Source organism: Apium graveolens, chromosome 2, assembly GCF_009905375.1.
Source record: "Apium graveolens cultivar Ventura chromosome 2, ASM990537v1, whole genome shotgun sequence".
NCBI classification, from domain to species: domain Eukaryota; kingdom Viridiplantae; phylum Streptophyta; class Magnoliopsida; order Apiales; family Apiaceae; genus Apium; species Apium graveolens.
Window position 1 is genome coordinate 295,018,316 of NC_133648.1, and position 11,743 is coordinate 295,030,058.

Genomic DNA, 11,743 nt, shown 5'->3' on the forward strand with positions numbered 1-11,743 from the left:
AGATATTTTTTTTATATATATCACCAAATAATATTGTTCATTCAGAATTAATTTTGTAATTATTTTGCGAGTTAATTAATAGCAAAAAGAATATACAGTTGGTGGCATGGCGTGTTGCATGATAAGCAGTTTGGGTTGGTACTTGGTCACTGTGTATAAAAGTATATACATACATACATGTAAACATGTGGGCGGTTGATTAGCACAGTCAAAGGAAATGGCTTCCACATAAATATAACACTACTTGAGACCCAATAGTTTATAAACTAATCAGCGTTGTTAATGCAGCCGCTTTGGCGTTCGATCCTACCAGTTGTGCTAGCTGATAATGCTTTACATCCTTGGATTATCAAGTAGTTATAGTACTAGTGTTTGATACGGACTTATAACTGTATGTATGTATATACATGCATGCATGCATTTAGATACTTAAGTGTATGTATACATGTTGCAGCTGCCAATCCGTGTTGAGATTGACAGTAAACGCCACTTACATAAAAATCTAACTTGGAGAGAAATGGTGTAACAAGATATACCACCTCACTTATGGTATCTACTTTATATTTACATAGTTTTCTGGTTAGGAAAGTCAAATTTTATATGTTTATTTGTTTACTCTACTTAAGTTTTCTTCTTTTAGTAATCTAAATATATTCTGCGTTACGTTTTCTTAGACTTGATGAATGCTGAGTAACTATTTTATAACATTAACATACGATAACTTGGAGCTAATTAAAATTAACATTAACATTAACATTAACATTAGATGCCGAATTGGTTATTCTTTTCGTATAACAATTAGCTATTGAACTGTACGTTAAATACATTGACCGAGTTTGGTTTAAATGAGAATCAGAAAATTGTGATAATGGATCCTTGTAGCAAAATGGGTTACTCAATGGTTCTGTAATGTACAACAAAGAAAGTGCAGAATATGCACCAACAAAAAAAAGAAGAAAGAAAGCGGAGAATGATTCATATAATTTCATACTAAAGTGCGGAATCGGACTCTATATATTAATAGGATCATGGTCTTAACCTGCTATAATTTATTACTAACAATTCACCTCTCCATGACATTAACATTGAATATTTATACACAACACCTCTTTTTATATCAGCATTTTCCTCACTTTTTTTATAAGATGTGACGGTTCGAATCTCGTCAAAAACTAAGCAATGAGTGTATATAATTAGCGGAAAAAAATATTAAACATTTATGTAAATGTATGTGGTCACGCCACTCCTCTTTTATTGAATAATATAAGTTTTTAAGGCTTTCATCTATTCGTGAAAATAACTCAGCTAATAGATGGATGGTCCCAACAAATCGTATGTTGGGACTGACTACCATATTAATAAGCAAAAGAAAATAGGTAGAAAGTTAAAAAAAGAAAAGGCGGGGAGTACAGTAGATAAATGCTATGCTTCCTATAAATAGTGTCTCCAAACTCTCCACAAACGCCTCCCAAGTCTCCCTCTTGCTCCACATTTCTCTCTATATTAATCAGAAATACATAAGTAAACTAGAACTAATCGAGTTTGTGTTTTAGAGATCAAAGCATAATATTATAAACAAGAATAGTTATAGACTATTGTTTTAGTGAGGCTATATAACTAGTCATGGTTGCTGCTGCCAGTACTGCATTCTGTTGGATTTCTCTGCTTTCTGATGCCTCTACTCTCAAGCCTGATAGAAATGTTGGATGGCTCTCTGTAAGTGCACATATACGCGGAATCAGGCAAAAAACTGTTACTTCTAAGTTTATGCAGGTGAGGGCCAATGCACAAACCCCGCCACAGGTAAACGGTACCAGAGTTGCTGTTATGGATGGCCTCAAGAGTGATGAAGAAATATCTTGTTCACCTCCACCAAGAGCATTTATAAAGCAGCTACCTGGCTGGAATATGCTACTCGCAATTATCTCAACCATTTCATGGACAGCAGAGAGGCAACAGACGGTGCTTGGTTGGAAGCCAAAGAGGCCGGATGACCCTTTTGGTTTGGGGCGAATTGTTCAGAATGGGTTGATCTTCAGTCAAAATTTTTCAATCCGTTCGTATGAAATAGGAGCTGATGGCACTGTATCTGTGGAGACACTCCTGAATCATTTGCAGGTAGACAGAGTCGGTCATTATACGTTTAGAAGCCCTAGCGAATCAAATTTTTTTTACTGTACTTAGCTTATTGATATATATTTCTGCAGGAGACTGCTCTTAACCATTTAAAGCATTTGGGGCTACTGGGTGACGGTCTTGGTTCTACACCAGAGATGTGTAAAAGGAACCTGATATGGGTGGTCGCTAAAATGCAGGTCATGGTTGATCGATATCCTACTTGGTAAGCCAATACTTAATTCCATTCCCTTGTACAACAAGTCTCTGTTACCAGTTTATGCATGAAGAAACATGTCTTACGGACAACTTCATAACTCGCAATCAAGGATGTATCTGATTGTTATAGTTTATCTTTAATAGTGGTTGAAGAAGATGCAGTTGACCATGCACTAACAGTATCCTCCTTTTAGTAAGATAACCTATGTTGGATAGTTTTTGGTTCAATATCAACATAAGAAATATAAAAAGAAAGTTTGTTTAACAAGCAAGAAATTAGTGATAGATACTAGAGGAGAGATTGTATAACAAAGTTTTGACAAGTAACCAATAGGCCTGGCCAGCATTCTAAGTCTAAATTTCTGAACTCAAAACTATATGGTTTCCGCAAAAAAAGGTTTAAAATAATCACGTTCTGGAGGCCAATTAGTTGATGACTTGGAAAGCTGATTGTATGAGTGTTCCTAAGTTTGGACTTAAATTGATTGCAGGGGTGATGTTGTTCAAGTGGATACCTGGATAGCTCCATTTGGGAAGAATTGTGTTCGCCGTGATTGGGTTTTTAGAGACTACGATACAGGGGAGATATTGGCTAGAGCTTCAAGGTTGAATTTTTAGATTTGTGCTACTTTAAAATTTTAATACAAATGTTGTGCCTTTTCCAGTTATGTATGCCACGGTCTAAATTATTTGTTTGTATGATCATATCTACTCTTGAATAGATCTGCTGAGAGAAATTTAATTACAGTTAAGATAACTGTCTTCTCTCACAGTTGTTACGTAACGATGAACAAACAGACAAGAAAATTGACCAAACTTCCCGATGACGTCCGGGCTGAACTGGAAACTTATTTTGTTGATGCACCTCATGCTGTAGAAGAAGATAAAAGGAAATTTCCCAAACTTACTAATACTAATGCAGATTATATCCAGTCTGGTCTAACAGTAAGTTTCTTTTACTAACCTATTAGAGAATCAATGAATCATTATCTATATATATTTGTACCCAAATTTTCTTACTTCCTAGGTTTTCCTTCCTTTTTTTTTGATGATTTTAACCCATATTTGTTTAGCCAAGTTGGAGTGATTTGGATGTGAACCAGCATGTCAACAATGTAAAATATGTAGGGTGGATACTTGAGGTATGTTAAGCCATCTCAGATTTTCATTAATTTGTAATGCAGATCCTATAAATCTCCAAACTTATGGTATAACGGAACAATATACTACTGTTTCAGAGTGCACCACAGGCAGTTGTGGAGAGTCATGAGCTTGCGAGCATGACACTGGAATACAAAAAGGAGTGTAAATGGGACAATGTGCTTGATTCCCTCCTTACTTGTAGTATTTTGCGACAAGGAACAGATGGTTGGGCTGATTACGGGGAAGTTGAGTGCCAACATCTGCTTAGACTTAAGGATGGGGCTGATATTATCAAGGGAAGAACAATGTGGCGCCCTAAGCCAACTGCCTACGGATATGGGAGCTCAGGTCAGCTTCCAGCAGAAACTGCATAAAAAATATTTAGGAATATAGATATTGTCACAATACAATTCAAAATGCCTCAGTTCATAAATATAACTATAATGTTATATTCATTATATACTACAGTTGTCTATTCTTCCTTGGACGAATAGCCGAATACACATGAAATGTACATCACTTATAAGTTATAGTTATAGGTATTGGGACCGTTTAAGATTTTATTATAAATGATAAGTAAATGATCAATTATAACTTTATAAGTTGATATATCGTTGGCAAATTTTACTGTTACTGCAATTGTCCATTATTCCTTGAGTATGCTCCTTAATTATAAGTGGTTATTAGTTTGAACTATGACCTTTATGTTTGGAAAATTTTATAAGTAAAAGTATATGTAATCAAATATGAAACAAAATATTGTATTATTTGGCTTGCAGACTTGCTCCTTGAGAATATTTTCATTATTACTTTGAAAGAGCAAGTTATATAGGTAAAAAAAATCTTTGAAATTACAAAAATATTGCTACAATGCATAACAATAATTAGATAAGTCATGGTTAGTTGGTTAAAGGAAATACTTATCCTCTTGATCAAAAGTTTGAATCTCACGGGAGGAGAATTTATGATTATGCATCCTAAACCAGAGATTGTCGCTTAGGTGCGGTTTATCTTGGTTCACGTGATTTGCAGGCTATTACTCCGTCGCTCAAGTACGGTTTATCTTGATTCACATGGTTTTCAGGCAATTGCGTTAACCCGTGGGGTTTACCCAATACGCATCCGAAGGGTGGCGGCTGCGGGTTCAATACGATAACAAAAAATTAATAATTAGAGCTTAGTCCTACAACTATAATATAAGATCAAACTAAAAAAAAATCAACTTCAATGCATAATTATACTTGATCTTATAAATGCATAATTGGATAGCAGGTCCTATCAAGTATAGCAATTGTTATTGAAAATAAGTATAATTAAAAGTTATTGCCATGAGGAAATAGCTCTCTTTTTCATTTCATTCAACCTGATTTTCTTACAAAAGATAAGGCTCCATTATAATAGGATACCCAACACCTGGACCACTTGTCCTTAGACCCTGTAATAACAGAAAGGCTAACTGCCAACATAAGACACCTACTAACATAAGACAAGACAAAGAAAGTTAGCAACATTCCCATATCAACCTAGGATCATGTGCACATAATTTAAAAATATAAATGGGCTTAAGGCCTACTGGACTAAATAGAGAGAGCATAAATATGGGTTTCAACACTCCCCCTCAAGCTGAGTGTGCTGGAACATGGACACCAAGCTTGCTAAGTAGGAACTGGTGTTGATTTGTAGCTAACACTTTAGTGAACACATCAGCTACCTGTTCAGTGGTAGAGATGTAGGTGGGATTAATTTGACCTGCAATAGCCTTCTCCCTAATGAAGTGACAATCGATCTCTACATGCTTGGTCTTCTTATGATGAACCGGGTTGGCAGCAATATCCAAGGCCGCTTTGTTGTCACAAAATATAGTAGTAGAACCCAAGTGTGCAAGGCCCAAATCTTTTAACAGTTGCTTCACCCAAAGTACTTCACATACTGTCATTGCTAATGATCGATATTCCGCTTTTTTTGTTGATCTGGCCACCACTAATTATTTTTTAGATTTCCAGGCTATAGGAGATTTTCCCGGCATGATGCAAAATCCAGTTGCTGATCTTCTAGAATTTGGGCATCCTGCCCAATCACTATCACAATAATCTTGCAATTCAGCTGCAGATTGAGAAGCAAGAAGGATACATTATTCTTTTGAGCTTGCCAGATACCTTGGCACTCTTTTTGCAGCTTGAAAGTGGACAGAGGTAGGGTTGTGCATAAACTGGCTGAGAACATGGACAATGAATGCAATATCTGATCTTGTAATTGTGAGGTATATTAACTTACCAACAAGCTTTTGATACACATCAGGTTGTGGAAGAGGTTCACCTGCAGTAGTAATCAGCTTCATATGTGTGTCCATTGGCAATTTCAATGGCTTGCACTTAGTCATTTTGAACTCCTCAAGAATATCATTGATGTACTTCCTTTGAGATAAGAATATGCCCTGAGAACTTCTGTCAACTTAAATCCCTAAAAAGTACATGGCTCTCCCAAATCTTTCATTTGAATTGATAACTGAGAAATTTCTTTGTCTTTTTCAATAAAACTCATATTGTTGCCAGTAACTAATAGATCATCCACATAGGCTAAGACAGCTGTAAATTTTTCACCTTTTTGTTTAGTGAAAAGTGTGTTATCTGTCTTGGACTGAGAAAACCCATTCTGTTGGAGAGCTAAACTGAGCTTATCAAACCACAACCTCGGTGATTGTTTAAGACCATAAAGTGTCTTAAGCAATCTACAAACTTTTGATTGTAGAATAGGCTGACCACTGTATTTTCCTGGAGCTTTAGTATCAAACCTAAAGCCAGCTCCTTCATATCCCGGTGGGAATTTCATATACACCACTTCTTACAATGTGCCATGTATAAAAGCATTTTTCACATCCATTTGATGTGTAAACCACCCTTGAATAGCAGCTACAGCCAATAATGATCTCACCGTAGTTAATTTTGCTACAGGAGCAAATGTCTGGTCATAATCAACCCCGTATTTTTGTTTGTTCCCAAGTATCACCAGTATTGACTTGTATCTGGTGCTTTGCCTTTGTGGATCAAATTTGGTGGTGTACAACCACTTACATCCTATAGCAGTTTTTCCAGCAGGCAAATCAGTAATCTCCCAGGTATGGTTGCTCTCCAATGCGTCTAATTCTTCATTCATAGCTTGTAACCAGTGGCCGTGAGCAGCTGCTTCTTTGAAGTATTTTGGATCTGGTGCTTTAGAAACAGAATTCAAAAAGCAAGAAAACTGAGAGGTGACTTGAGTCTCAGTGACTTTCTTACATAATTTGCAGTCACTTGATAATCCTTGTGCCATGAGGGTGTTCTGTGCTCTCTGCTAGACCTTCGACCAATTGGCTGATCTTCAGAGTTTTCGGTCTCGGATCTTAACTCATCATGACTGGTAATTTCTTGATTCTGATACTCAGAGTCAGCTTCAATTGTATAATTATGAGGCTCGGGGTCATCCCATATGCCTTGAGTATCTCTGACTTCTCCTTGATGTGCCTTGTGCCTTTAGTAGAGGTGGATGAGAAAACATGATAAATATAGATTGCTTCATAAAACCTTACATCTCTGGAGACGAAATTCACACCAGTGAGCAAATTTTGCAGCCTATATCCCTTTTGTGATGGAGAGTAGCCTAAAAACACACAAGGTACGCCTCTAGCTTGAAATGTATCCTTGATTCTACTAGGATTATAAGCAAAGGCCAGGCATCCAAAGCATTTTAGATGTCCATATCCTGGGTATTTCCCATACAACAACTCATAGGGGTTTTACCTTTCAGAATTACACTAGGCAGCCTATTAGTGATGTGTGTTACAGTAAGTACTCAATCTTCCCAAAACTTGAGTGGTAAAGCAGCTTGAAATCTTACAGCTCTAGCCATCTCAAGTATATTTCTATATTTTCTTTCAGCCCTTCCATTTTGCTGTGGCCTGTCAGGACATGAAGTCTGGTGCATAATTCATAATTTGTCGAAGAAATCTTTGCAATTATAATCATCAAACTCAAGAGCATTATCAGACCTGATAGTCTTCACCTTTCGTCCAAAGTGGTTTCTTGCCATTCTTACAAAACTCTTAATAGCATTGAAGGCCTCAGATTTGAGTTTGATTAAGTGCACCCAAGTTACTCTCGAAAAATCATCTATAAAGGTGAGAAAGTACTTGAATTTCCCTCTATACTGCACCTTATAAGGCTCCCATGTGTCAATGTGAACTAGATCAAATATTTTCCTTGCTATTGACTCACTTTTGGTAAAAGGTAGCTTAGTGAACTTTGCTAATGGACAAGCTACGCATAAATCTTGAGTTTCTTTCTTAATGTTGATCTTATCAATCATCATTATTCTGTCCATTAGGGTGTGCCCTAATCTTTGGTGCCATAATGTCTCCTTACTCAGTTTTGGAACATCTTTGACAACAACAGGAAAGTTCTCAGCACAATTAACAGATATAGCCACCTTAGTGTCACATTTCTTTTTTTTATCCTTATCTGTCATAGTTAGAGCCTGAGACCTAATATTTTTCGAAGTTTCCAAGATGGGCTCATTAATCAAGTAATATAGGCCATTATCTCCTTTCCTAATTCCTCTAACCTTGTTTGATACACTATCCTGAATAATACAGTATTTATCATAGAACACTACACTGCATTTTTCATCCAAGCATAGTTTATTCACAGATAGCAAGTTCTGCTTAAACGTAGGGATATAAAGTACATTCTTCAGTTCTAAACTATTATTTAAACTCACATTTCCACTATGTGTAATCTGGGATGTCTCACCAGTTGGTAAGTTAATCTGAGAGTTATTATTACACATAGTAGTATTCTTCAGAACTTTAAACATACCAGTCATATGGTTAGAGGCACCAGAATCTATGATCCATTAAGAATTTTTACTAGAATCAGCAAAGTAGCATGAGACCATACCTGCATAATTGCATTCAATTTCATCATCTGTGTCACCTCCCCCTTTTGAAGAGGTTGGTAACATCCACAAGAGTTGTTCAAGCTGTTGAGAAGTGATGGTGGGAGTACTGCCAGAGACAGACCGAGCATCATGTTGCATCTGACCCTGTGCATTTGCTGCAATTCGAGAACCAGTATTGGACCTCCCCCTATTCCAGCTTTTCTATTGATTACTTCTACCTCTGCCTTTGTTGCCTCTACCAGTGAAAGCAGGTAAATTATGTGGCTTAGATCGTACATGTTAGGCCGGATAACCCACAACAGTCCAACATTTATCTGAAGTGTGCCCGGGCTTGCCACAAGCCCCACATGTTATTGATGGAGTAGTTTGAACATTTGCAGAGGCACCCAAAATGCCTTTACTGAACATCACCAAACCCTATGATTCATCTTTAGCTTGTCCAAGGACATCTCTTTGAGCTTCTTCTTGTTCCAGATAACCACATGTCGTCTCGACAGAAGGAAGAGTAGGCATCATAAAGAGTTGACTCCTTTGGGCTCCATATTTTTCATCCAATCCATTCAAGAACTGGAACAGTTTTTGTTCTTCCCTTTATGTAGTGAGAGCACTGAGTAGACTTGTGATTTATGTGGTTGTTTTAGTGATTGCTGGAAGAGATGTTAAGGATTCCAACTCCTCCCAAAGTGCTCTCATATGAGTGTAGTACTCACTGATGTGTTTGTCATGTTGCTTAGATTCATACAGCTCCTTGTTGAGCTTGTACTTTCTGGACCCATTGGTAAGAGCAAATCGTTGTTCAAGATGATTCCAAATCTGGTGAGCATCACTCACAAACATAATAGAATGCTTGATAGAATCTGATACAGGCCCCAATATCCAAGAGATAATCGTGTTATTACATGTATCCCATGCCTCACTCATTATAGAGTCAGTAGCATCTTTAATGATAGTACCAGTGACAAACCCTAACTTTCTTTTTGAAGAAAGAGCAATTTCCATAGATCTCTTCCACGATCTATAATTAGATGAGCCTTGAAGCTTATCAATGGCCATAAAGTTGTTTCCATCAGAGGGGTGTAGGTACAAAGGACTTGATACCTCTATGGTTGTTTTAGGTGTTGTTGTAATAGGTGTTGTTGTCATCTTTACTCTATGTAACTATGAGGAAAGCTACAAGAATAAAGAGTTTAGATATAAAAGTAAGATTATAGAAAATAAAGTAAGAAACTGGGCAAAGATTTGGGTGCTATACTACCCATAGCTCAGATACCATGAAAACAAGTATGATTAAAAGTTATTGCCCAGAGGAAACAGCTCTCTCTTTCATTTCATTCAACCTGATTTTCTTACAAAAGATAAGGCTCCCTTATAATAGGATACCCAACACTTGGACTACTTGTCCTTAGACCCGATACTAATAGAAAGGCTAACTGCCAACATAAGACAACTACTAACATAAGACAGCAACATTCCCATATCAACCTGGGATCATGTGCACATAATTAGAAAATATAAATGGGCTTAAGGCCTACTGGACTAAATAGAGAGAACATAAATATGGGCTTCAACAGTTATCCTTACTACATCATTAAATAATCATAAATGAGATCTATGTTGATTTGCTTTAACTCAAATTTAGGAGAGAAAAATAAAATTTTACTAAATTTGGAAAAATTCGATTGTAAAACATAATTATCATTGAGGTTAAAAGTCATATTTTAGCACCAAAATGCACTTTTTGGTCTCAAATTATAATAATAGTTATAATCATTTTACCTTTAGTATTGTACTTCTCCTAGACCAGAAAACATGTGTACAGATGGTTGATTTTATAGTCAAAACTAAGGATAAATATAATTGTAGCTATTTTTGTTGCACCAACTAGAAATGCCATGCAAATCTTTCATAAACTATAATAATTGGAATAATTTATAATTTGGTTAACTATTATCCCGTTATTTTGGTTATTAAACATAGAGCAGTACAGGTTCCCCGAAATTCTTTCCTAAAATTTTTACTGATATGGCATGACATGTTCTAATTTGTGCACTCATATTAATGCACATTGGGTCTCTGTTTAGGTACTAGACAACACGCTAGTATTTGAGAAAGTTTTTGCGAATTGTTTTTTGGAAAACCTAGCATTTTACTTAAAAATAAATAAAATTATATATTTACCAAATTACTAAATTGGTAATCTATTGGACACGTCTCCTTTTCACCTAAAATAAGACCACAACTTATTCCTAGACTACAAACACAACTTTATCATTATTATTTTATTACCTGTATTATAAATCTATAATTATTATATATTTATATAAATATATTAAAGTTAAAGTTATTACATGACCTATTAAATAAAAATTTAAAAATTTGTTAATATTTTAATTAAAAATTTGTTAATTTGTTATACAATATTTTAATATTATATAACTTGTTTTGAAAATTTTATTTTTTAATAAAAGTTTAAACATTTAATATTTATTCAATATAAAAAGAATATAAATAATTTTTATAACTATACTAGATAAGAGGCTTAAAATGCATGTCGAACACTTCATTTCGAAGGGACGGAGGGAGTAATTGGTTAATCACAACAATTAAATTTAGCATTATAAAAATTATTTTACCATTAAGAATTTTAGTATTTAACATTATTCTGAACCAAAAAAATTATTGTAGCTGGGAAGTAGTTAGGGTGGGCTCCGTCCCTTTTATGGTATAGATGAACAAGAAGTTCAGTTTTCTGATATACATATTCAAAAAATTCCAAAAATTCCAAAAATGGTACAGAACGCCTGTACTTTCGGGGATTTTCAATTGACACCCAGAACAAGTGGCGTTCTGGGGTCATTTATAATTTTTTTTTCTGCGAGGAATAATGACTTGTGTTTGTTTTGTTTTGAACGGAATTAAATTAGATGAAGGGCTATTTTTGGACTCCCATATTAAAAAAATGGAAAATGTTTTTAGTTAAATTTTTTTTTGTTGGATTGTAATGTAAACCTATTTTATGTGTGTATTTTTTAATTTAAATAAAAAACCGTATAAATAAGACTTTTCTAGCTCCAAAAAGGGTGTCGTGCAATGTGAGATCAAAATTTTTAGGTGAGGGCATGTTTTGGCATGGGCGTATGTAAATAACCGTAAATTTATTGGGTTCCAAATTTTTTTGTTGTGTTGTAATGTAAACTTATATTTTGGGCAATTTCTTTTTATTAAAAACTAATATCACTAACACTTTTGTAGCTTCGAAAATTGTGTATTGAGCGGCGAGTGCGTAATTGTCAAGCGAGGGCATGTTTGTGCGTAATTGGCAAAAAATTTGTTG

General features: G+C 35.3%; 1 protein-coding gene across 1 annotated transcript; it reads left to right on the forward strand.

Moving 5' to 3' along the window:
- Positions 1 to 1,484: 1,484 nt before the first annotated feature.
- On the forward strand, positions 1,485 to 4,053 carry LOC141706352 (palmitoyl-acyl carrier protein thioesterase, chloroplastic-like). The gene is made up of 6 exons (XM_074509135.1): positions 1,485 to 2,118; positions 2,208 to 2,341; positions 2,826 to 2,939; positions 3,108 to 3,279; positions 3,408 to 3,476; positions 3,573 to 4,053. The coding sequence occupies exons 1-6, from the start codon at positions 1,624 to 1,626 to the stop codon at positions 3,849 to 3,851; spliced, it is 1,263 nt and encodes a 420-aa protein (XP_074365236.1). The 5' UTR covers positions 1,485 to 1,623; the 3' UTR covers positions 3,852 to 4,053.
- Positions 4,054 to 11,743: the final 7,690 nt, after the last annotated feature.

Coding starts and splice junctions, on each gene's coding strand:
- LOC141706352 (XM_074509135.1), top strand. CDS start 1,624: ATGGTTGCTGCTGCCAGTACTGCATTCTGTTGGATTTCTCTGCTTTCT. Junction 3,280..3,407: donor ATATCCAGTCTGGTCTAACA/GTAAGTTTCTTT, acceptor ATATTTGTTTAG/CCAAGTTGGAGTGATTTGGA. Junction 3,477..3,572: donor ATGTAGGGTGGATACTTGAG/GTATGTTAAGCC, acceptor CTACTGTTTCAG/AGTGCACCACAGGCAGTTGT.